A 27,432-nucleotide genomic window follows, 5' to 3' on the forward strand; every position below is an offset into this window, starting at 1 on the left:
CTCTGGAAATCCAGAAAATGGTAAAACAGATATTGAAACCATCAAGTGTGTCGATCCATCAGTGCATTCAGTTGTTGGGGAAAATGGTGGCGGCCTACGAGGCCATACAGTTTGGCAGGTTCCATGCCAGAGTATTCCAGTGGGACCTGTTGGACAAGTGGTCGGGATCCCACCTACACATGCACCGAAAGATAGTCCTGTCGTCAAAAGCCAGGATTTCACTCCTGTGGTGGCTACACAGTTCGCACCTACTAGAGGGACGCAGGTTCGGGATTCAGGACTTGGTCCTGGTAACCACGGATGCAAGTCTCCGAGGCTGGGGAGCGGTTACTCAGGGGGAAAGCTTCCAAGGAAAATGGTCAAGTCAGGAAGCCTGCCTTCACATAAAAGGTGCTGGAATTGAGAGCCATCTACAACGGCCTTCAACAAGCGGTACATCTTCTTCAAGATCATCCCGTGCAGATCCAGTCGGACAATGTAACAGCAGTCGCGTACATAAACAGGCAGGGCGGAACGAAAAGCAAAGCGGCGATGGCAGAGGTGGCGAAGATCCTCCTCTGGGCAGAAAAGCATGTACAAGCTCTGTTGGCAATTTTCATTCCGGGAGTAGACAACTGGGAAGCAGACTTCCTCAGCAGACACGATCTCCATCCAGGAGAGTGGGGCCTCCACCAAGAAGTCTTCGCAGAGGTGACAAGTCTTTGGGGAGTTCCTCAAGTAGACGTGATGGCATCTCGTCTGAAGCTTCAGAAATTTTGTTCCAGGTCGAGAGACCCTCAAGCAATAGCGGTGGATGCGCTAGTGACCCAGTGGGTATCCTGGTCAGTGTATGTCTTCCCTCCACTTCCGCTGATCCCAAAAGTTCTCAGGATCATAAGAAGAACAAGGGTTCGAGCAATCTTCATTGCCCCAGACTGGCCAAGAAGGGCTTGGTACCCAGGTCTTCAGGAGTTGCTCATAGAAGATCCTCGGCCTCTTCCTCTTCGCAAGGACCTGCTGCAGCAGAGGCCGTGCGTGTATCAAGACTTAGCGCGGCTACGTTTGACGGCATGGCTGTTGAGCGCCGGATCCTAGCCCGAAAGGGTATTCCGAAAGAAGTCATTCCCACAATTATTCAGGCCAGGAAAGGAGTAACATCGAAACATAACCACCGTATTTGGAGAAAATTTGTGTTTTGGTGTGAATCCAAGAAGGCTCCTACGGAAGAGTTTCACTTGGGACGTTTTCTCCACTTTCTGCAAGCTGGTGTGGAGGCGGGCCTACGATTGGGGTCAATCAAGGTCCAGATTTCGGCCTTGTCAGTGTTCTTCCAAAAACAATTGGCCTCTCTTCCAGAGGTTCAGACCTTCGTGAAAGGGGTTCTGCACATCCAGCCTCCATTTGTGCCTCCAGTGTCACCTTGGGACCTTAATGTTGTGCTGCAGTTCCTTCAATCGGATTGGTTTGAGCCTCTACGAGAGATAGAGTTGAAGTTTTTCACTTGGAAAGTGGTGATGCTTTTGGCATTGGCATCCGCACGGCGGGTGTCTGAATTGGGGGCCTTGTCTCACAAGAGCTCTTACCTGATCTTCCATAAAGATAGGGCAGAGTTGAGAACTCGTCAACATTTTCTTCCAAAGGTGGTTTCATCTTTCCACATAAACCAACCTATTGGGGTGCCAGTAGTTACTGACACGTTCACTGAATCAAAGTCTCTAGATGTGGTTAGAGCTTTGAAGATTTATGTCGCTAGAACAGCTCGAATTCGGAAATAAGAGTCTTTGTTTGTCCTGTATGCTCCCAACAAGATTGGGTGTCCTGCTTCCAAGCAGACTATTGCGCGTTGGATCAGAGGTACGATTCAGCAAGTTCATACTACGGCTGGATTGCCGTTACAGACGTCGGTGAAGGCCCATTTCACTAGGAAGGTGGGCTCATCCTGGGTGGCTACCCGGGGGGTCTCGGCATTGCAACTTTGCCGAGCAGCTACTTGGTCGGGGTCAAACACATAAGCAAAATTCTACAAGTTTGACACCTTGGCCGATGAGGACCTCAAGTTCGGTCAATCGGTGCTGCAGGGTCATCCGCACTCTCCCGCCCGTACTGGAGCTTTGGTATAAACCCCATGGTCATGAAGTGGACCCCAGCATCCTCTAGGACGTAGGAGAAAACAGGATTTTAATACCTACCGGTAAATCCTTTTCTCCTAGTCCGTAGAGGATGCTGGGCGCCCGTCCTAGTCCGTAGAGGATGCTGGGCGCCCGTCCCAGTGCGTACTTTACCTGCAGTTTAGTTCATTACAGTTACACATGTGTTATATTAGTTTCAGCATGTTGCTGTAATTGGTTCATGCCTGTTGGCGTGTTATGTTGAATGCCATGTTGTGCGGCATGATTGAGGTGTGAGCTGGTATGTATCTCACCACTAGTATTAAAAGTAAATCCTTTCCTCGAAATGTCAGTCTCCCTGGGCACAGTTCCTATAACTGAGGTCTGGAGGAGGGGCATAGAGGGAGGAGCCTGTTCACACCCATTAAAAAGTCTTAAAGTGCCCATGGCTCCTGCGGAACAGTCTATACCCCATGGTCATGAAGTGGACCCCAGCATCCTCTACGGACTAGGAGAAAAGGATTTACCGGTAGGTATTAAAATCCTGTTTTACTTTACATAAGTGTGCACCAGAGTGAGAACAGTGGTGCTGCCCCTGGCCAAGCGACCTATACAGAGCATGCAGCGTGTCAGTCCCCTGTAGAAGTGGGTGCTACCTATACACAGCACGCAATATATACAGAGTGGGCTTGATTAATATGCAGTCGTAAAGCCGATGCAGTAGCGATCTTTTTATTGACAGGTACTGCATGGCAACGCAAGTGAAGCGACCACCCACCATAGCCATCTTAACTGTTGCAACAAAGCAGGTGCAAGGAACAAAGAATCCCTGAGAATGACCGTGGGATCGCAGTCGCACCCTGAAACACGCCTGCGTTTTACAGACATGCTTCGTTATCTACACCAAATGACCTTCCTGATGGTTTGCACACAAATACGATGGTTATGGGTATGAGCATGCATAAGACCCGTTCTGCACATGTGCAGAACAGGTCTGTTGACATCACACACAGCTCCGTCAGTCGCAGCATGACTGACATGTTGCGAGATTTGGAGCATTCTGCACCATTTTGGAGGCGCGACGGGTCCAGGGTCTGAATCATCAAATGCAGACTTACTGTACCTGGGTGTACGGATCCAATGGCCACCCTGAGTAAGCTTCAGCTCACGCAGGCTGACCGCTGCCTAAAACAATCGTGAATTGTGACAGATGGCTGCGATGGTAATATAAGGCTGCAAATACAAGCAGGAGGCGTCTACCTCCTACAGACGCCTCCTGCTGTATTTCAATTTTAAATATATACGTTATGGTAAGAACTTACCGTTGATAACAGTATTTCTCCTAAGTCCACAGGATACATAGGGATACAGTGGAGCAAAAGCGGATTTGCACCAAACGGTCAAAGCTTTCTGGCCTCCCAGCATGCAACTGGCCCGTCCATATATCCCGCCTCCTGGCTCAGGCAAATCAGTTGTTTTCCAAAGCTCAAGGCAGGAGCATCACGTAGAGCCCTAATCAGGAGAGAATAACACACATGCACACCCTTCCGTATAAGATGGAAGAGGTTAGTGAGTAAAAGGATCCTCAAATCAGGTGCATCAGGGTGGGATCCCTGTGGAACCTGTTGACTTAGGAGAAATACCGTTATCAACGGTAAGTTCTTACCATAACGTATATTTCTCCTGCAGGGTCCACAGGATACATAGGGATGTCCCAAAGCAATTAAGTGGTGGGGACACTCCTGATTAGACAGGAGAATTCTTCGCCCGAATTCAGCGTCCCGAGAGGCAAAGGTATCAAGTCATAGGGGTATATGCAATTGCGGTCGAATTCCCGAAAATGTCGAAAAACGGGACATTTTCACAAAAAAAAAAAAAAAAAAAAAAAAAATCGACAATGCAATTCAGTACTTTTCGTCAAAAAAAACGCCAACGCCATTCCAAATTCGACTTTTTGAAATTCGACATTTGTCAAATTCGACATTTCTGCAATGGTACAAATGCGGCATTTCGACAAAAGTATATTCAATTGAAGATTGTAAATTCGACAACAGTGCTTTTAGACAGTAAATTCGTCATTTTCAATCCGCCACACTTTGCTGGCGGAATCTATTAAAAAAAATTTAAAACATGGTTTTTTTTTTATTGGTAATAGCATATCTATTTATATTAGAAGGGATTAGGTACTTGGTTTGTCTATTTAGGAGGCACAAATATTATTTATATATTTTAAAAAAAAAAAATATATATATATATATATTTTTTTTTTTTTATGGAATGAGGTAAAAATCAGAAAAAAAAATGCGTGGGGTCCCCCCTCCTAAGCATAACCAGCCTCGGGCTCTTTGAGCCGGTCCTGGTTGCCAAAATATGGGGGGAAAAAATGACAGGGGATCCCCCGTATTTTAACAACCAGCACCGGGCTCTGCGCCTGGTCCTGGTGCAAAAAATACGGGGGACAAAAAGAGTAGGGGTCCCCCGTATTTTTTGTACCAGCAACGGGCTCCACTAGCTGGACAGATAATGCCACAGCCGGGGGACACTTTTATACCGCTCCCTGCGGCCGTGGCATTAAATACCCAACTAGTCACCCCTGGCCGGGGTACCCTGGAGGAGTGGGGACCCCTTCAATCAAGGGGTGTGTCCCCCCCAGCCACCCAAAGGCCAGGGGTGAAGCCCGAGGCTGTCCCCCCCCCATCCATGGGCTGCGGATGGGGGGGCTGATATTCTTACATTTTCAACAAGTCTATTGTTTTTAGCAGAAGAACTACAAGTCCCAGCAAGCCTCCCCCGCAAGCCGGTACTTGGAGAACCACAAGTACGAGCATGCGGGGGGGAAACGGGCCCGCTGGTACCTGTAGTTCTACTGCAAAAACAAATACCCAAATAAAAACAGGACAGACACTGTGAAAGTATAACTTTATTACATACATGCCGACACACATACTTACCTATGTTGACACGCCGACTCTGGCCACGTCTCCAATGTCGACGTCCGGGGTACCTGAAAATAAAATTATACTCACCTGATCCAGTGTCCGGTTCTTTTATTGTAATCCACGTACTTGGCAAAACAAAAAAACGCATTTACCCGAACCACACGGACTGAAAGTGGTCCCATGTTTACACATGGGACCCTTTTCCCCGAATGCAGAGACCCCCCGTGACTCCTGTCACAGAAGGTCCCTTCAGCCAATCAGGAAGCGCCACTTCGTGGCACTCTCCTGATTGGCTTTGCGCGTCTGAGCTGGCAGACAGCGCATCGCACAGCTCCCTCCATTAGTTTCAATGGTGGGAACCTTGCGGTCAGCGGTGGGGTTACCCGCGGTCAGCTCTCTATATCCCATTTTCTGCCATAAGCATCATTGTAGTTCGTTCTGGCCGTCATATCGACTGCACCACATCAGGGGTAGTTTACAAATTAATATGCCCCTGTAATAAGGTATACATAGGCAAAACTATCAGACAACTCAAGGTGAGATTGCTTGAGCATGTGGGTACCATAAGAAACGCAAGGCAGGATAAAGCTAAATTTAAATCTCTTTTGCGAGTCACTTTTTAAAGTATCATGATGGTCTCGTGAAAGGCCTGCAAGCATTCGGCATGAAGCATTTTGAAACAGGAATTCGTGGTGGTGATATTGATGGAGAACTGCTCAGATTTGAGTGTAAAATGATATTCCTGATGGACAGTTTACACCCGAATGGTTTAAATGAAGGCAACAGCTATTTGCCATTTTTGTGATCTGACCGTGGCTGCAATCTGTTCAGCAAAAATCATATGGGACAAATAAACTCCCACCCCACCCTAACCAACCCAAACCCCCCCCCCCTTTTTTCTGTATGTAGAGCCCCTCCTCTTTTTTCTGACTTTGGGTGTGTATGCCCATATAAGGGACATTTATCCCTTCTTTTTGAGAGGGGCATTAAAATCTACATAAACATCAAGTGGTTTAGGATTTCTCTACTAGACATATTTTATTCCAATCAATATGTCCTATAATTTCTATATATGCCAATATGTAGACATTTTCTATCTGATCTAAAATAAATATATATATATATATATATATATATATATATATATATATATATACAAACAGAGAACCCAGCACTCGCCAAAGTAAACTCACTTATCCTCAACAATTCAATAAATAAATGATGGGGGTTTAGTTGGTGGATTGGCCAATGCACGGAAGCCTGTATACCGATTCAAGGTACCCCACCTTCATACAGGTCCTACACTATCACAGAGTCTCAAAACCTGACTACCACACTGCTGCATCATCTGCCCGCTAGATGTAATGTGTACCTGCCACAGACTTATATGGCTTTTAAAGGCACACTAGTCACCTATTGCACTGGCTCAAAGATGATTGCTAAAAAAAAAAACAGCTGGGACAGGTTCAGGATAATAAAGTCCACACAGGGGTGCATGAGAAAGCTATTGGCCACGGTTAATAAGAGCTAACCATAGATTAACCCCTTCATATACACACAGAGTAAAAACCACAGCACTCACCGCACCAGAAGCAGGGCACAGCTATGCACTTACCACTCACAGGGTGGGGTGCATGTAACACTGCACTCTCCACCACAGAAGCGGGGTACACAGCTGTACTTACCACTCACAGGGCGGGGTGCATGTAGCCCATGACCACATCGCTCTAATAAATACAAACAGAGAACCCAGCACTCGCCAAAGTAAACTCACTTATCCTCAACAATTCAATAAATAAATGATGGGGGTTTAGTTGGTGGATTGGCCAATGCACGGAAGCCTGTATACCGATTCAAGGTACCCCACCTTCATACAGGTCCTACACTATCACAGAGTCTCAAAACCTGACTACCACACTGCTGCATCATCTGCCCGCTAGATGTAATGTGTACCTGCCACAGACTTATATGGCTTTTAAAGGCACACTAGTCACCTATTGCACTGGCTCAAAGATGATTGCTAAAAAAACAGCTGGGACAGGTTCAGGATAATAAAGTCCACACAGGGGTGCATGAGAAAGCTATTGGCCACGGTTAATAAGAGCTAACCATAGATTAACCCCTTCATATACACACAGAGTAAAAACCACAGCACTCACCGCACCAGAAGCAGGGCACAGCTATGCACTTACCACTCACAGGGTGGGGTGCATGTAACACTGCACTCTCCACCACAGAAGCGGGGTACACAGCTGTACTTACCACTCACAGGGCGGGGTGCATGTAGCCCATGACCACATCGCTCTAATAAATACAAACAGAGAACCCAGCACTCGCCAAAGTAAACTCACTTATCCTCAACAATTCAATAAATAAATGATGGGGGTTTAGTTGGTGGATTGGCCAATGCACGGAAGCCTGTATACCGATTCAAGGTACCCCACCTTCATACAGGTCCTACACTATCACAGAGTCTCAAAACCTGACTACCACACTGCTGCATCATCTGCCCGCTAGATGTAATGTGTACCTGCCACAGACTTATATGGCTTTTAAAGGCACACTAGTCACCTATTGCACTGGCTCAAAGATGATTGCTAAAAAAAAAAAAAAAAAACAGCTGGGACAGGTTCAGGATAATAAAGTCCACACAGGGGTGCATGAGAAATCTAGCGGGCAGATGATGCAGCAGTGTGGTAGTCAGGTTTTGAGACTCTGTGATAGTGTAGGACCTGTATGAAGGTGGGGTACCTTGAATCGGTATACAGGCTTCCGTGCATTGGCCAATCCACCAACTAAACCCCCATCATTTATTTATTGAATTGTTGAGGATAAGTGAGTTTACTTTGGCGAGTGCTGGGTTCTCTGTTTGTATTTATTAGAGCGATGTGGTCATGGGCTACATGCACCCCGCCCTGTGAGTGGTAAGTACAGCTGTGTACCCCGCTTCTGTGGTGGAGAGTGCAGTGTTACATGCACCCCACCCTGTGAGTGGTAAGTGCATAGCTGTGCCCTGCTTCTGGTGCGGTGAGTGCTGTGGTTTTTACTCTGTGTGTATATGAAGGGGTTAATCTATGGTTAGCTCTTATTAACCGTGGCCAATAGCTTTCTCATGCACCCCTGTGTGGACTTTATTATCCTGAACCTGTCCCAGCTGTTTTTTTTTTTTAGCAATCATCTTTGAGCCAGTGCAATAGGTGACTAGTGTGCCTTTAAAAGCCATATAAGTCTGTGGCAGGTACACATTACATCTAGCGGGCAGATGATGCAGCAGTGTGGTAGTCAGGTTTTGAGACTCTGTGATAGTGTAGGACCTGTATGAAGGTGGGGTACCTTGAATCGGTATACAGGCTTCCGTGCATTGGCCAATCCACCAACTAAACCCCCATCATTTATTTATTGAATTGTTGAGGATAAGTGAGTTTACTTTGGCGAGTGCTGGGTTCTCTGTTTGTATTTATTAGAGCGATGTGGTCATGGGCTACATGCACCCCGCCCTGTGAGTGGTAAGTACAGCTGTGTACCCCGCTTCTGTGGTGGAGAGTGCAGTGTTACATGCACCCCACCCTGTGAGTGGTAAGTGCATAGCTGTGCCCTGCTTCTGGTGCGGTGAGTGCTGTGGTTTTTACTCTGTGTGTATATGAAGGGGTTAATCTATGGTTAGCTCTTATTAACCGTGGCCAATAGCTTTCTCATGCACCCCTGTGTGGACTTTATTATCCTGAACCTGTCCCAGCTGTTTTTTTTTAGCAATCATCTTTGAGCCAGTGCAATAGGTGACTAGTGTGCCTTTAAAAGCCATATAAGTCTGTGGCAGGTACACATTACATCTAGCGGGCAGATGATGCAGCAGTGTGGTAGTCAGGTTTTGAGACTCTGTGATAGTGTAGGACCTGTATGAAGGTGGGGTACCTTGAATCGGTATACAGGCTTCCGTGCATTGGCCAATCCACCAACTAAACCCCCATCATTTATTTATTGAATTGTTGAGGATAAGTGAGTTTACTTTGGCGAGTGCTGGGTTCTCTGTTTGTATTTATTAGAGCGATGTGGTCATGGGCTACATGCACCCCGCCCTGTGAGTGGTAAGTACAGCTGTGTACCCCGCTTCTGTGGTGGAGAGTGCAGTGTTACATGCACCCCACCCTGTGAGTGGTAAGTGCATAGCTGTGCCCTGCTTCTGGTGCGGTGAGTGCTGTGGTTTTTACTCTGTGTGTATATGAAGGGGTTAATCTATGGTTAGCTCTTATTAACCGTGGCCAATAGCTTTCTCATGCACCCCTGTGTGGACTTTATTATCCTGAACCTGTCCCAGCTGTTTTTTTTTTAGCAATCATCTTTGAGCCAGTGCAATAGGTGACTAGTGTGCCTTTAAAAGCCATATAAGTCTGTGGCAGGTACACATTACATCTAGCGGGCAGATGATGCAGCAGTGTGGTAGTCAGGTTTTGAGACTCTGTGATAGTGTAGGACCTGTATGAAGGTGGGGTACCTTGAATCGGTATACAGGCTTCCGTGCATTGGCCAATCCACCAACTAAACCCCCATCATTTATTTATTGAATTGTTGAGGATAAGTGAGTTTACTTTGGCGAGTGCTGGGTTCTCTGTTTGTATTTATTAGAGCGATGTGGTCATGGGCTACATGCACCCCGCCCTGTGAGTGGTAAGTACAGCTGTGTACCCCGCTTCTGTGGTGGAGAGTGCAGTGTTACATGCACCCCACCCTGTGAGTGGTAAGTGCATAGCTGTGCCCTGCTTCTGGTGCGGTGAGTGCTGTGGTTTTTACTCTGTGTGTGTATATATATATATATATATATATATATATATATATATATATATATATATATATATATATATATATATATATATATATATATATACACCTACATACATACATACATACATATACATACACAGGTTGAGTATCCCATATCCAAATATTCCGAAATACGGAATATTCCGAAATACTGACTTTTTTGAGTGAGACTGAGATAGTGAAACCTTTGTTTTTTGATGGCTCACTGTACACAAACTTTGTTTAATACTCAAAGTTATTAAAAATATTGTATTAAATGACCTTCAGGCTGTGTGCATAAGGTGTATATGAAACATAAATGAATTGTGTGAATATACACACACTTTGCTTAATGCACAAAGTTATAAAAAATATTGGCTAAAATTACCATCAGGCTGGGTGTATAAGGTGTATTTGTAACATAAATGCATTCTGTGCTTAGACTTAGGTCCCATCACCATGATATCTCATTATGGTATGCAATTATTCCAAAATACGGAAAAATCCGATATCCAAAATTCCTCTGGTCCCAAGCATTTTGGATAAGGGATACTCAACCTGTATATATAAAGGGCCCAAACACTGATACCTACCATGTCCAATGATCAATTTATCATAGTGTAATCAATAAAATGATTGCCAGTTATGTTTAAGGGATTTTTTCTTGAATTTTGACGAATCTGCCATCCCTTTTGTTCCAGTGCAGTTACTTTCTGTTCTTTACAAAGGTTTCCTCAATGATTCATAAACCTACTTATTTATTTATTTATTTTTACATTGGTGTTTTGATGGATGATTTATTCATCAAACTATCAAGCTATATCTGTGTGTTTTCAGATGGATGCTTGGATTGTTCATTTTCCCAATCCTCTTTGGATCTAGCCTTAATTGATATCACCATGTTCACCATCTAGAAGAATTCCCCCTTTTCCCTGAACTTGTCTCAAATTTAGGACCAGCCTTACTTAGAGTGGATAATCTTGATCATCTGTAGCAAAATTGACAATAAAATTAGAAATAGTTATTTCAACAGCGAATTAAGTTATAGTAATGATGGGATGGAGAGGTTTCCCATAGGCAATTTCCTCTAATTTTGAATGGATACCAACAATATAGATGTATGATTAAAGGAGGAAACATCCCCCTATATAATATACATAGAACTCGAGGAGAGCACCAATATTATATTACACAGATTTCTAGTGATAAAGACTGGCTGCAGCATGCTCATATAAGTTTGACCACCACTACACGTTTTTCATTAATTTTTCACATTTGACACTAATGATGTTTCTCACATTTTTTCTTTGTTTTTGAGCATCTTAGTTCATCACACAATGTTTTTTATTAATTTCAATGTACAAATCCCCCTTTTTTCCTTTTTTTTTTTTTTAAGGATCACTCACTATATACACTTCAGCTTCACTTTCCAAAAATTCTATACTCACTTTTATTATTAATCTTTTTTATCTCACAGTAAATTCACTTTTCCTCATCACACTATTATATATAATAACTTTTTCTCTATTTTCATTGACCACATAATTTTGCCATATATAAATATCATATTTAAACACTATATAAACTCAACATTTAATCTGGTACAACATAAGTATTAAGATTCAGTATATCTCAGTTCTGTTAACACTATATATGCTCTATTTCATTTAAATACGTATAGTGTGTTAGTGGGAACGGCTGAAGGGGTCTCCTCTCAATCTTTCTTTTTATTGTCATTGTAATCACCTTCTATAACAACAACATTAGAAGCTACACATGAGTGAGGAGAAGCTACATTAAAATTTAATAATTCAGTTTCTATGAGGCTCCAATGTACTCACACGGGTTTGTAAGAATCACGTCAATACTGGTCCGTGATTGGCTTAGACCTATCACGTGACTTGGGACGAGTAATTATGCGTTCCACCGGGACTGTAATCAAACGAGGAATGCGGTCCATTGTAATCTAAGACGGTCAGTTGACCATGTGGTGGGGATTAAGATCAGGGATTGGTGGGACGTTCTGTTAAAAATACTCTGGAATGGGCAATCGGGTTTGCCTGGTTAAAGCAATTGCGAAACGTGCACGTCGGCGTTACAGAGCGGTGCTGACAAGCCCGCTCATACTGATCACAGTGCAGTGAAAAAATGCTCGAATGAATAGAAAAAGGATAGATGAGAGATTAGAGATGGATGAGAATAGCAGGATTTAATGTTATGTAGGGAGCATATAAATGTAGCAACAGTGTAGCCACTACACAGAGCAGTGCAGCCATTACATTGATAGGATATATAGCCAGTGATGAGGACCAATTACTCTCAGATACTTAAGGCCCCCATCCACTAGTCAGATTTGGGCAGTTTTCTTCAGATTTCGATGCATCTGACCGTCATATCTGAAGAAAAGTGTCACATTGGATGGCTCTTCCGATCCGATGCGCACTCCCCTGTCAGATATGTCTGAACTACAGATCTCTGAGGCTGCCCCAACTATTTATCTGAATCTGAAGAAAACAGGTGCACATCGGATTGTTTTTTTTACTTCAGATGTATCTGATCAGATTCATCTGAAGCGTCACTTGACTGGCATCTCCCTGACCACTCCCACCCACCAAGAGGGGGAACAGCGGCAGCAGCAGCAGCATCAGATCAATCACATGTAGCATGTGTGCATCAGATATATCTGATGCAATCTGGCACATTATATATTGCATCAGATATATCTGAAGTGAATGTAATGAAAATTAAAGCCAGGGTCCGATCCGATTCCCGGGACGCTCCCGGGAGAGTTCAAGAGAAATCTGATGCTATCTGCAGTTCAGACAAGTCTGAGTAGTGGATGGCCACCTTAAATGTGAATAAGTGGTAACGGACCACAGGCAACCCTTAGGACTTGCATCTAGGTACATTTGTGTGACACGAATCGTTCTTTTTATGTTCATTAAATATTAATGAAGTAGCATATTCTACCTGCCAATACCAATTAGTATTTATTTATTAAGATTGAGACACGTGCAAGATGATTTCAATTTAACCTCTACCTATTAACATCATTAGGGCACGGCATGATATGGATATGATTTAATCTAAACATCTGCTGTACACACGGGGCACGTTATGCGCTGATTCTTAATTAACGGCATACACAGACCTGCAGTATAATTATATCTATTGGTCAGGGCTGTGCAAGTTGCTATAATAAAGTCACACGTATCAGACTAACATAACAATCCGGGGTGCCTCTTTAGCAAAAAACTAATAGGTCTACTTTGCAAATCTATTACCACTGTTGCTTCCAATAGATACGGAGCTCGCAATTCTTGAAGTTATACATTTAGGTTCCACTAGCTAATGAACATGAGTGCAGTGGCAATTAATAAACAACATTATATTTACATCGCATGGTGAGACAGGGAACTGTTTATAACTTCTACTTATACCTAAATGGACTGCAAAAAAAACAAGGGGGGGTATATCCCGTTAACCTTTGAATATATTTAACTGCGATCACATTAGGGGGTATTAGACACGGAGCTCGTATTTCTGAACCTACATATCGGGGTCCCATTAATGGACTGTTATAAGCACAGTGGTAATTATCAAGCATAGTCTATACATACAATGGCTGGTTAAAGATAGAGAACTGTCTGTAATTTTTCATACAAACCCGTATGATTGATAATGAATCTACTAAGGACTGCAATGGGGGTAAACCTTTTTTAACCCCGAATACTAACAATTTCTGGGATTTAGCTGCTAACTATATTAGGGGACAGGCAATATAGCCATTACGTGCCCAGACCGCATTCCAGATATAATAGCTATTGTAGTACTCACGGGGAATCTGGATACGGGGAATACCAGTAGCCGTTTGTAGTAGTTAACAGCAACTGGTCCAGATAACCACAATACCACTAGCTAATAGCTAATAAACATAAGTGCAGTGGCAATTAACAAACAAAGTATATTTACATCGCATGGTGAAACAGGGAACTGTTTATAACTTCTACTTATACCTAAATGGACTGCAAGGGGGGTATATCCCGTTAACCTTTGAATATATTTAATTGCGATCACATTAGGGGGTATTAGACACGGAGCTCGTATTTCTGAACCTACATATCGGGGTCCCATTAATGGACTGTTATAAACAGTGGTAATTATCAAGCATAGTCTATACATACAATGGCCGGTTAAAGATAGAGAACTGTCTGTAATTTTTCATACAAACCTGTATGATTGATAATGAATCTACTAAGGACTGCAATGGGGGTAAACCTTTTTTAACCCCGAATACTAACAATTCCTGGGATTTAGCTGCTAACTATATTAGGGGACAGGCAATATAGCCATTACGTGCCCAGACCGCATTCCGGATATAATAGCTATTGTAGTACTCACTGGGAATCTGGATACGGGGAATACCAGTAGCCGTTTGTAGTAGTTAACAGCAACTGGTCCAGATAACCACAATACTAGTGGCAACAATTACAATAAATAAGGGAACTAAAGATGGATGCAGGATTTTCCCAGTGTGTCCTTTAAAAATATTTATTAATTTATCTTTACATCATTCACTATTTTGGGACCCTAGATACCTTTTCTTGCCACCTATGTGAGAAGTCCATGCTACCCAACCCTACATACAGTTATTGTGCTACATCCATTGCTCTCTAATTGAAAACTTATGATATAATAAATGAAGCAGAAAATTCAGGCACAGTGAATCAGTTTTTATTTTGTTTACACTATTGAATTTATTCACAAAATTTACACGAATACACAAAACAATTTTTTCTCATTTATGTTTCTCAATTGCAAATAATTTTTAAGTTAGTATTAATAAAAGTTAGATTTTAATATGATATGTTTATAACAAGAATAAATGTAAAATCTTTTCTTCTTTTCTAAGTGCGCCAACAAAAGAGACAATCTTTTTCTGTCCTGTGTTGTTCCTGGTAGAATCCATTAAGGATCTGGGTTCCATGGCTGCGGGGATCTCCTCCATGTCCGTCTCGGCTCGCAGGGGTCTCTGGCTGCGCCAATGGTCTGCGGACGCGGAATCCAGAAAAAGTGGAGAGCCTACCCAGGTCAGGCTCTGTTTGGGGAGGCGCTGGATCCGTGGATTGCCACGGCTACCGCGGGTAAGTCTCCTTTTCTCCCCACAGCTGCACCAGCTACGAAGAAGCCCTTTACTCCCAACATGTCAGTCCTTTCGGCCCGCTAGGCCTAGAAAGAACAATCCCTCTCACACCTTCTTTAGAGGTGGTCGTACCAAATCCAAAAAGCCTGCGCACACAGGTTCCCAGGACCAGAAGACTGCTTCTGGTACCTCAAAGTCCTCAGCATGACAGTGGACCGCACAATCTGGAGGTAGGTTAGGTGAGAGCGAGACTCCGGCATTTCAGCCACGTCTGGGTGTCGTCTGGCCTGGACCCGTGGATACAGGATATTGTGTCCAGGGGGTACAGGCTGGAATTTCAAACTCTCCTACCTCACCGTTTCTTCAAATCAGGCTTGCCAGCAGACAGAGCTATTCTACTGGACGCTATCCGGAAATTGGTAGTGTCCAAGGTCATTGTTCCAGTTCCACCTCATCAGTTGGACAAAGGTTACTATTCGAACCTTTTTGTGGTACCAAAGCCGGATGGTTTGGTAAGGCCAATTCTGAACTTGAAATCTTTGGACATCAAGGATGCGTACCTCCACATTCCCATTTGGTCGCCGAATCAGGCCTAACTCAGGTTTGCACTGTTAGACGATCACCATCAGTTTGATGATGCACTGCCGTTCGGTCTCTCCACGGCACCGAGAGACTTCACCAAGGTGATGGCAGAGATGATGGTTCTCCTCCGCAAGCAGGGGGTGAACATAATTCATATCTGGACGATCTGCTGATCAAGGAATCGTCCAGGGAAAAGTTATTAAGATCCATTGGTCTCACGACCCATCTGCTCAGGGAGCACGGTTGGATCCTGAACCTTCCAAAGTTTCATCTGGAGCCGACAAGGAGGCTGTCCTTCCTGGGGATGATCCTCAACACGGAGGTGCAGAGGGTGTTTCTACCGGTGGAGAAAGCGTTGGTGATTCAAACTATGGTCCAGGATGTCTTGAAGCCTGCCCGGGTATCGGTTCATCAGTACATTCGCCTTCTGGGGAAGATGGTTGCCTCCTACGAGGCTCTGCAGTGTGGAAGGTTTCATGCTCAATCCTTTCAGCTGGATCTCTTGGTCCAGTGGTTGGGATCTTACCTACACATGCACCAGAGGATACATCTGTCACCGAAAGCCAGGATTTCGCTCCTCTGGTGGCTACAACTACCACACCTTCTGGAGGGCCGAAGGTTCGGAGTTCAGGACTGGATCCTTCTAACCATGGATGCAAGTCTAAGAGGTTGGGGAGCAGTCGCTCAAGGGGAGACCTTCCAATGAAGGTGGTCAAGTCAGGAGTCCCTTCTTACGATAAATATCCTGGAAATAAGAGCTGTATACAATGGCCTTCTTCAAGCAGCACAACTTCTACAGGATCGGGCTGTTCAGGTTCAGTCGGACAACGTGACCCCAGTGGCCTACATAAACAGCCAAGGCGGAACGAAGAGCAGGGCTGCAATGTCAGAGGTGTCAAGAATCCTCCTCTGGGCAGAAAGGCACGCTGTAGCGATGTCAGCAATCTTCATTCCGGGAGTAGACAACTGGGAAGCAGACTTCCTCAGCAGACACGATCTTAATCCAGGAGAGTGGGGCCTCCACCCGGAGGTGTTCAAGGAGGTACCCAGTTGGTGGGGGGGGGGGGGGGGGGTTCCTCACATAGACATGATGGCTTCCCGCCTCAACAAGAAGCTGCGGAGGTACTGTTCCAGGTCAAGGGACCCACAGGCAGTGGCGGTGGACGCACTAGAAACACCGTGGGAGTTCAATCCACTTCCTCTAATTCCAAAAGTTCTTCAACTTGTAAAAAGTATACAAGTGTGCTGTATACAGTGTGCTGTGAGTTAGTCAGTCAACTGGAGCACTGGGCACAACCTATACACATCATGCAGTCAGTCAGTCACCTACCTAAAGCAGTGAGTGCAATCTATACACAGCATGTAGTGTGTCAGTCACCTGCAGAAACACATCCTATACACAGCATGTAGTGTGTCAGTCACCTGGGACAGTGGGCACATCCTATACAGAGCATGCAGTTTGCCAGTCACCTGGAGCACTGGGCACAACCTACACACAGCATGCAGTGAGTCAGTCAGTCAGTCATTCACCTACCTAGAGCAGAGAGTGCAATCGATACACAGCATGCAGTGCGTCAGTCACCTGGAGCAGTGGGCACATCTCATACACAGCATGTAGTCTGTCAGTCACCTGGAGCAGCACATCCTATATACAGCATGCAGTGCATCTGGAGCAGTGGGCACAACCTAAACACAGCATGCAGTGTGTCAGTCACCTACCTAGAGCAGCGAGTGCAATCTACAGTATACACAGTGTGCAGTGAGTCAGTCACCTGGAGCAGTGGGCACAACCTATACACATCATGCAGTGAGTGAGTCAGTCACCTACCTAGAGCAGTGAGTGCAATCTATACACAGCATGTAGTGTGTCAGTCACCTGCAGAAACACATCCTATACACAGCATGTAGTGTGTCAGTCACCTGGGACAGTGGGCACATCCTATACAGAGCATGCAGTTTGCCAGTCACCTGGAGCACTGGGCACAACCTACACACAGCATGCAGTGAGTCAGTCATTCACCTACCTAGAGCAGAGAGTGCAATCGATACACAGCATACAGTGCGTCAGTCACCTGGAGCAGCACATCCTATACACAGCATGTAGTGTGCCAGTCACCTGGAGCACTGGGCACAACCTATACACATCATGCAGCGAGTCAGTCACCTACCTAGAGCAGTGAGTGCAATCTACATACAGCATGCCAGTCACCTGGAGCAGTGGGCACAACCTATACACAGCATGCAGTGCGTCAGTCACCTGGAGCAGTGGGCACCTCCCATACACATTATGCAGTGTGTCAGTCACCTGGTGCAGTGAGTACAACAGTATATATATATATATATATATATATATATATATATATATATTTACATAGCAGCAGCACTGTCTCAATCACCTGGAGCAGCGGCAGGATCTGCTTGTTCAGGCGCCTCTTTTCCACCACCGTAATTTCGAAGTTCTTAGTCATCTCGCTCAGCAGCACCAGCACGGAGATCTTGTACGGGGTGACCCAGTCCTTTATGCCGAACACGTTAGCGTGCACCACCCCATTGGTCATCATAGGGTTAAAATACAAGCTCTCATGAACACTTGCCATTTCCAACAAGGGGGACACATATAACCGGCAGCGCACCTTCTCCTGCCCACAGTACGTGCGGCTTCAGTTCACAGCAACGTGCGACTGACCAGCCAATGAGAACAACAGCATGAATGACGTGCCTTGGCCGAAGCATTCCCCCGTAAACATATACCGCAGAATCAACGTTCCGCACGTGGTGTGGAAGTGCTGCTGTTTATAAAAATACGCGAGACGTATGAGGAGAACGATTTTTTCCAATATTATTGGAGAAAAGCGTTACATTGCTAGTCTATATCATAATGTTTATTTGAGGTAAATATGTATTAGCAGTTTTGTACCCTTAGCAAGTACTTCATATAAACTTAAGAGTTCAGAAATTGTTTTTTCCTGCACTTTTGCTCCTCTAAAGTAATCTCATTTATGATAAGATTTATGATTTATGATAAGGGTTATATTTACTAAAATGCGGGTTTTTAGAAGTTGAGGTCTAGCCCATAGCAACCAATCAGATTCCGCTTAAAATGTATCTTCCACCTTCTTCATACCCTCCAACATTTTATAGATAAAAATCGGTACAAATTTAAAAGGGGGCGTGACCATGCCCCTTTTCCTATGGTTGATTCTATTTCGGAGTGGGAGAAGAGACCTTCTGACGTATCTTGGGGAGGAGACACGTCACCAGGGGGAGGAGCTACGGGCGAACAGGGTACCCGAAAATTACCCTCAAGGGCTCGCTTCGCTCGCCACGCTTCGGGCTCGGTCGCTCGCTCCGCTTCGCTCGCCACCTGATTACTAAAGGTAATAGTTGGTGGCGTGGATAGTAGAGGAACTATCCCGCTGGCCTAGCCCCTCCCCCTTGTGTTGTGACTCCTCCCCCAGACGGAAAAGGTCCCTTAGCCCACTTGATTCTAGCATCTACCCTTTTCCTATGGTAGATGCTATATTCAAGTGGCCTAAGGGACCTTTTTACGTCAGGGGGAGGAGCCATGACACAAAGGGGACGAGCTAGGCCAGCGGGATAGTTCCTCTACTATCCACACCACCAGGGGCGGATTGGTATGGCGGGAGACCGGGCAAGGTCCCGGGCGGCCGGCACATTTGGGTCAGAACAAGGCCGCTCACAGTGATTCTGGGGCCGCCGGCCCGCCGCTACCGCGAACGCACCTTCAGCGGCAGCAGCAGCTTGTGCGCATGCGCAAACGGGTATTATGCCCTTAGTCAAAATGGCCGCGGGAGCGCTGCTGCGCATGCGCGCCCGCAGCAGCTCTTCCCAAGAGCCTTTGCGGAGCTCGTCGTGAGTGACGTCTCACGGCTCCGCTTCTAATCTCTCCTCTTCACAGTCACAGTGTGCTGTTCAGCCGGGAAAACTGCATGGGCGGCGCCGGCGGTGGCAGCTTTATAAAAGTAAGCTATTTAAGCACTGGAATATACTCAGCTCCTAGAGAGTGACCCTCATAGACTGTACGCTGACTGCATTTAGGGATTGTGTGTAATCCTCCTCATTATAATTATGTATGTGCCAGTGCCTTACAGCTGGGATGGAGGGTGCTATGTGTGTATGTTGCATCGGATTTGCACATGTAAGGTACCCTGATGTGAGGTCATCCTGCTGCCAGGTGTAGCATGCAGCACTTGCTGGTACTGGGGAGAGAGATCTAGTACAGTGGTTCCCAAGCATTCTCAATCTAGGACCTCCTGACAGCCCTTATGCATTAATTATACCCCCAGCTTTTGTGAAAATATCTTTGATTAATATAATTGGCATTAGATGAAAATAGTCATTTCTGTATTTCAAAGCAATCAAGCATGTCCCCCCCCCCCCCCCCCCCCCCTCCCCATAATGTATGGGACTAGAGGCTCATAGGGCTGGGTTTTCCCTATGTGTCTAATGATCACCTGCATGATCCGCCCTACTATTACAGAACACTTCAAGTACCCCCGGGGGGTGCTAGTACCCACTGATCTAGTGGAAACCGAGAGCATGGATTATGATTTGTATGTGGAAGAAGTTTTCTGTCTATTTTCTATGACCCCCCCCCCGCCTCATAAAGTAACTGCCGCTTTCTGTGTAATTGCGGTGTAGTAGTTGGGACACGCTCATGCATGTATGTAAAAGGGGAGGATCTCATCCTAAAATAGCTTACGTTCTGTAAGTGTATAAAAAAAAAAAGATGTTTTTTTTTATGCTCCATCTGTGTTAAGGGTTTTGAGCAGTGGGGTGCAGTGAGGTCAGTGGCTGGTGAGGCACTACAGCCATAATGTCCGCCGGATCCTGCCGATGACCCCTACCGCCGCCGAGCCAATGCCCGCTACTGCCTCTGAGCTGATGCCCGCTGCCACCGCCAATGGCTTACAAACTTGGCCACCATCAACTGACCCAGCCCTCCGCTACTAATTTGCATCTCAGTCCGATGCCGCCAATGCCCACTGCCTGCCTGCTCATCATACTTGTGATATATTGTACATTTTTATCGAAAATAAAAATTAAAATTTGTGTTTGGGACTGGAAAGAGAGTGGGAGGAGGACATGAGTGCAATTTTGTTGTCCAGGGCTTCCATTAACTTAATGGAGAAGGGTCTGAATGGGTTAAAAAATGTAAAAAAAAAATGCGTGTGGTCCCCCCTCCTAAGTATAACCAGCCTCGGGCTCTTTGAGCCGGTCCTGGTTGTTTAAATACTGGGAAAAAATTGGACAGGGGTTCCCCGTATTTAGACAACCAGCACCGGGCTCTTAGTCCGGTCCTGGTTCCAAAAATACGGGGGACAAAAGATGTAAGGGTCCCCCGTATTTTTAAAACCAGCACCGGGCTCCACTAGCCAGGGACATAATGCCACAGCCAGGGGACACATTTATGTAGGTCCCTGCGGCCGTGGCATTACCCCCCCAACTAGTCACCCCTGGCCGGGGTTCCCTGGAGGAGTGGGGATCCCTTAAATCAAGGCCCCCCCCTCCAGGCACCCAAGGGCCAGGGGTGAAGCCAGAGGCTGTCCCCAGCACCCCTGGGCGGTGGGTGCCGGGCTGATAGCCATAAGTGTGTAAAAAAATAAGAATTTACTTACCGATAATTCTATTTCTCGGAGTCCGTAGTGGATGCTGGGGTTCCTGAAAGGACCATGGGGAATAGCGGCTCCGCAGGAGACAGGGCACAAAAAGTAAAGCTTTTCCAGATCAGGTGGTGTGCACTGGCTCCTCCCCCTATGACCCTCCTCCAGACTCCAGTTAGGTACTGTGCCCGGACGAGCGTACACAATAAGGGAGGATTTTGAATCCCGGGTAAGACTCATACCAGCCACACCAATCACACCGTACAACTTGTGATCTAAACCCAGTTAACAGTATGGATAACAGAGGAGCCTCTGAAAGATGGCTCCCTAAACAATAACCCGAATTAGTTAACAATAACTATGTACAAGTATTGCAGATAATCCGCACTTGGGATGGGCGCCCAGCATCCACTACGGACTCCGAGAAATAGAATTATTGGTAAGTAAATTCTTATTTTCTCTATCGTCCTAGTGGATGCTGGGGTTCCTGAAAGGACCATGGGGATTATACCAAAGCTCCCAAACGGGCGGGAGAGTGCGGATGACTCTGCAGCACCGAATGAGAGAACTCCAGGTCCTCCTTTGCCAGGGTATCAAATTTGTAGAATTTTACAAACGTGTTCTCCCCTGACCACGTAGCTGCTCGGCAGAGTTGTAATGCCGAGACCCCTCGGGCAGCCGCCCAAGATGAGCCCACCTTCCTTGTGGAATGGGCCTTAACAGATTTAGGCTGTGGCAGGCCTGCCACAGAATGTGCAAGTTGAATTGTGTTACAAATCCAACGAGCAATCGACTGCTTAGAAGCAGGCGCACCCAACTTGTTGGGTGCATACAGTATAAACAGCGAGTCAGATTTTCTGACTCCAGCCGTCCTTGAAATGTATATTTTTTAAAGCTCTGACAACGTCCAACAACTTGGAGTCCTCCAAGTCGCTTGTAGCCGCAGGCACTACAATAGGCTGGTTCAGGTGAAACGCTGATACCACCTTAGGGAGAAAATGCGGACGCGTCCGCAGCTCTGCCCTATCCGAATGGAAAATTAAATAAGGGCTTTTATAAGATAAAGCCGCCAGTTCAGATACTCTCCTGGCGGACGCCAGGGCCAGTAACATAGTCACTTTCCATGTGAGATATTTCAAATCCACATTTTTTAGTGGTTCAAACCAATGGGATTTGAGGAAATCTAAAACTACATTTAGATCCCACGGTGCCACCGGAGGCACCACAGGAGGCTGTATATGCAGTACTCCTTTGACAAAAGTCTGGACCTCAGGAACTGAGGCCAATTCTTTTTGGAAGAATATTGACAGGGCCGAAATTTGAACCTTAATAGATCCCAATTTGAGACCCATAGACAATCCTGATTGCAGGAAATGTAGGAAACGACCCAGTTGAAATTCCTCCGTCGGAGCACTCCGATCCTCGCACCACGCAACATATTTCCGCCAAATGCGGTGATAATGCTTCGCGGTGACTTCCTTTCTTGCCTTAATCAAAGTAGGAATGACTTCTTCTGGAATGCCTTTTCCTTTTAGGATCTGGCGTTCAACCGCCATGCCGTCAAACGCAGCCGCGGTAAGTCTTGGAATAGACACGGTCCCTGCTGAAGCAGGTCCTGTCTTAGAGGTAGAGGCCACGGATCGTCCGTGACCATCTCTTGAAGTTCCGGGTACCAAGACCTTCTTGGCCAATCCGGAGCCACTAGTATCGTTCTTACTCCGCTTTGCCGTATGATTCTCAATACCTTTGGTATGAGAGGCAGAGGAGGAAACACATACACCGACTGGTACACCCAAGGTGTTACCAGCGCGTCCACAGCTATTGCCTGCGGATCTCTTGACCTGGCGCAATACCTGTCCAGTTTTTTGTTGAGGCGAGACGCCATCATGTCCACCATTGGTCTTTCCCAACGGTTTATTAGCATGTGGAAAACTTCTGGATGAAGTCCCCACTCTCCCGGGTGAAGATCGTGTCTGCTGAGGAAGTCTGCTTCCCAGTTGTCCACTCCCGGGATGAACACTGCTGACAGTGCTATCACGTGATTCTCCGCCCAGCGAAGGATCCTGGCAGCTTCTGCCATTGCACTCCTGCTTCTTGTGCCGCCCTGTCTGTTTACATGGGCGACTGCCGTGATGTTGTCCGACTGGATCAACACCGGTCTTCCTTGAAGCAGAGGTTCCGCCTGGCTTAGAGCATTGTAGATTGCTCTTAGTTCCAGAATGTTTATGTGAAGAGACTTTTCCAGGCTCGACCACACTCCCTGGAAGTTTCTTCCTTGTGTGACTGCTCCCCAGCCTCTCAGGCTGGCGTCCGTGGTCACCAGGATCCAATCCTGTATGCCGAATCTGCGGCCCTCCAATAGATGAGCCCTCTGCAACCACCACAGAAGAGATACCCTTGTCCTTGGAGACAGGGTTATCCGCAGGTGCATCTGAAGATGCGTGCATTGATGTACAGACACCTTTCCTGGTTTTAGGAGATTCCTGACCAGGTCGGATAACTCCTTGGCTTTTTCCTCGGGAAGAAAAACCTTTTTCTGAACCGTGTCCAGAATCATCCCTAGGAACAGCAGACGAGTTGTCGGCATTAATTGGGATTTTGGAATATTCAGAATCCATCCGTGCTGCTTTAGCACCTCTTGAGATATTGCTAATCCCATCTCTAGCTGTTCTCTGGACCTTGCCCTTATTAGGAGATCGTCCAAGTATGGGATAATTAATACGCCTTTTCTTCGAAGAAGAATCATCATCTCGGCCATTACCTTTGTAAAGACCCGAGGTGCCGTGGACAAACCAAACGGCAGCGTCTGAAACTGATAGTGACAGTTTTGTACAACGAACCTGAGGTACCCCTGGTGTGAGGGGTAAATTGGAACGTGGAGATACGCATCCTTGATGTCCAAGGATACCATAAAGTCCCCTTCTTCCAGGTTCGCTATCACTGCTCTGAGTGACTCCATCTTGAACTTGAACTTCTTTATGTACAGGTTCAAGGACTTCAGATTTAGAATAGGCCTTACCGAGCCATCCGGCTTCGGTACCACAAATAGAGTGGAATAATACCCCTTCCCTTGTTGTAGAAGAGGTACCTTGACTATCACCTGCTGAGAGTACAGCTTGTGAATGGCTTCCAAAACCGTCTCCCTTTCGGAAGGGGACGTTGGTAAAGCCGACTTCAGGAAACGGCGAGGTGGATCTGTCTCTAATTCCAACCTGTACCCCTGAGATATTATCTGCAGGATCCAGGGATCTACCTGCGAGTGAGCCCACTGCGCGCTGTAATTTTTGAGACGACCTCCCACCGTCCCCGAGTCCGCTTGAGAAGCCCCAGCGTCATGCTGAGGCTTTTGTAGAAGCCGGGGAGGGCTTCTGTTCCTGGGAAGGAGCTGCCTGTTGCTGTTTCTTCCCTCGACCTCTGCCTCGTGGCAGATATGAATAGCCCTTTGCTCTCTTATTTTTAAAGGAACGAAAGGGCTGCGGTTGAAAAGTCGGTGCCTTTTTCTGTTGGGGAGTGACTTGAGGTAGAAAGGTGGATTTCCCGGCTGTAGCCGTGGCCACCAAATCTGATAGACCGACTCCAAATAACTCCTCCCCTTTATACGGCAAAACTTCCATATGCCGTTTTGAATCCGCATCGCCTGTCCACTGTCGCGTCCATAAAGCTCTTCTGGCCGAAATGGACATAGCACTTACCCGTGATGCCAGTGTGCAGATATCCCTCTGTGCATCACGCATATAAAGAAATGCATCCTTTATTTGTTCTAACGACAGTAAAATATTGTCCCTGTCCAGGGTATCAATATTTTCAATCAGGGACTCTGACCAAACTACCCCAGCACTGCACATCCAGGCAGTCGCTATAGCTGGTCGTAGTATAACACCTGCATGTGTGTATATACTTTTTTGGATATTTTCCATCCTCCTATCTGATGGATCTTTAAGTGCGGCCGTCTCAGGAGAAGGTAACGCCACTTGTTTTGATAAGCGTGTTAGCGCCTTGTCCACCCTAGGAGGTGTTTCCCAGCGCTCCCTAACCTCTGGCGGGAAAGGGTATAATGCCAATAATTTCTTTGAAATTATCAGCTTTTTATCAGGGGCAACCCACGCTTCATCACACACGTCATTTAATTCTTCTGATTCAGGAAAAACTATAGGTAGTTTTTTCACACCCCACATAATACCCTGTTTAGTGGTACCTGTAGTATCAGCTAAATGTAACGCCTCCTTCATTGCCAAAATCATATAACGTGTGGCCCTACTGGAAAATACGGTTGATTCGTCACCGTCACCACTGGAATCAGTGCCTGTGTCTGGGTCTGTGTCGACCGACTGAGGCAAAGGGCGTTTTACAGCCCCTGACGGTGTTTGAGGCGCCTGGACAGGCACTAATTGATTGTCCGGCCGCCTCATGTCGTCAAACGACTGCTTTAGCGTGTTGACACTATCCCGTAATTCCATAAATAAAGGCATCCATTCTGGTGTCGACCCCCTAGGAGGTGACATCCCCATATTTGGCAATTGCTCCGCCTCCACACCAATATCGTCCTCATACATGTCGACACACACGTACCGACACACAGCAGACACACAGGGAATGCTCTAAATGAAGACAGGACCCACTAGCCCTTTGGGGAGACAGAGGGAGAGTCTGCCAGCACACACCAAAAAGCGCTATATATGACAGGGATAGCCTTATAATAAGTGCTCCCTTATAGCTGCTTTATATATATCAAGATATTGCCATTAAATTTGCCCCCCCTCTCTGTTTTACCCTGTTTCTGTAGTGCAGTGCAGGGGAGAGACCTGGGAGCCGTCCTGACCAGCGGAGCTGTGAGAGGAAATGGCGCCGTGTGCTGAGGAGATAGGCCCCGCCCCTTTTTCGGCGGCTCGTCTCCCGCTATTTTGTGAATACAGGCAGGGGTTAAATATCTCCATATAGCCTCTGGGGGCTATATGTGAGGTATTTTTAGCCTTTATATAGGTTTACATTTGCCTCCCAGGGCGCCCCCCCCCAGCGCCCTGCACCCTCAGTGACTGCGTGTGAAGTGTGCTGAGAGGAAAATGGCGCACAGCTGCAGTGCTGTGCGCTACCTTTAGAAGACTGCAGGAGTCTTCAGCCGCCGATTCTGGACCTCTTCTTACTTCAGCATCTGCAAGGGGGCCGGCGGCGCGGCTCCGGTGACCATCCAGGCTGTACCTGTGATCGTCCCTCTGGAGCTGATGTCCAGTAGCCAAGAAGCCAATCCATCCTGCACGCAGGTGAGTTCACTTCTTCTCCCCTCTGTCCCTCGTTGCAGTGATCCTGTTGCCAGCAGGAATCACTGTAAAATAAAAAACCTAAGCTAAACTTTCTCTAAGCAGCTCTTTATGAGAGCCACCTAGAATTGCACCCTTCTCGGCCGGGCACAAAAATCTAACTGGAGTCTGGAGGAGGGTCATAGGGGGAGGAGCCAGTGCACACCACCTGATCTGGAAAAGCTTTACTTTTTGTGCCCTGTCTCCTGCGGAGCCGCTATTCCCCATGGTCCTTTCAGGAACCCCAGCATCCACTAGGACGATAGAGAAAAGAATATTGTTTTTTGTTGTGGAACTACAAGGCCCAGCAAGCCTCCCCCACTTGCTGGTACTTGGAGAACCTCATGTACCAGCATGTGGGGAAATAACGGGCCCGCTGGTACCTGTAGTTCTACAACAACAAAAATACCCAAATAAAAACACAACACACACACCGTGAAAGTAAAAATTTATTAAAACACACTTACACACTCACACATACTTACCTACATCCAACGCTGAGATTCACGTCCACTTGTCCAGTAGAATCCAATAGGGGTACCTGTAAAAATGAGAGAGATTACTTACCTACATCCCACGCCGATCACGTCCACTTGTCCAGTAGAATCCAATAGGGCCGGTACCTGTAAAAATAAACATTAAACTTACAAACAAAGTAATCCACAGGAGGGAGGGAGGGAGGGGGGGAGAGAGAAATTAATGAATATTATGCACTCGCTGAAGCGGGAAGACGTTACCACAGACAGGGGAGAGTGCTGCTGCTGGCTGGGAGGATGGAGCAGGCGCCCCCAGTAGTTGTGACCCCTCTAGCTGTGCCCCCAGTAGCTGTGCCCCCTGTAGTTGTGCCCCTTGTAGTTGTGCCCCCAGTCGCTGTGCCCCTTGTAGTTGTGCCCCCAGTCGCTGTGCCCCCTGTAGTTGTGCCCCCAGTCACTGTGCCCCTTGTAGCTCTGCCCCCAATAGCTATGC

At 46.4% G+C, this 27,432-nt stretch overlaps 1 protein-coding gene across 2 annotated transcripts in view; it reads right to left on the minus strand.

Moving 5' to 3' along the window:
- Positions 1 to 27,432, minus strand: part of ANAPC5 (anaphase promoting complex subunit 5) — a 272,988-nt gene that overhangs the window by 174,529 nt on the left and 71,027 nt on the right. The window contains exon 1 of one of the 2 annotated variants that reach the window (XM_063964425.1): positions 17,945 to 18,277. The exons of the other annotated variant lie outside the window; for it this stretch is intronic. Coding sequence (XP_063820495.1) covers positions 17,945 to 18,145 — 201 coding nt within the window. The 5' untranslated portion in view covers positions 18,146 to 18,277. Of the gene's footprint in view, positions 1 to 17,944; positions 18,278 to 27,432 lie in introns of those variants that run through there. 2 annotated transcript variants of the gene reach the window in all.

This window comes from Pseudophryne corroboree, chromosome 1 (assembly GCF_028390025.1).
Source record: "Pseudophryne corroboree isolate aPseCor3 chromosome 1, aPseCor3.hap2, whole genome shotgun sequence".
NCBI classification, from domain to species: Eukaryota; Metazoa; Chordata; class Amphibia; order Anura; family Myobatrachidae; genus Pseudophryne; species Pseudophryne corroboree.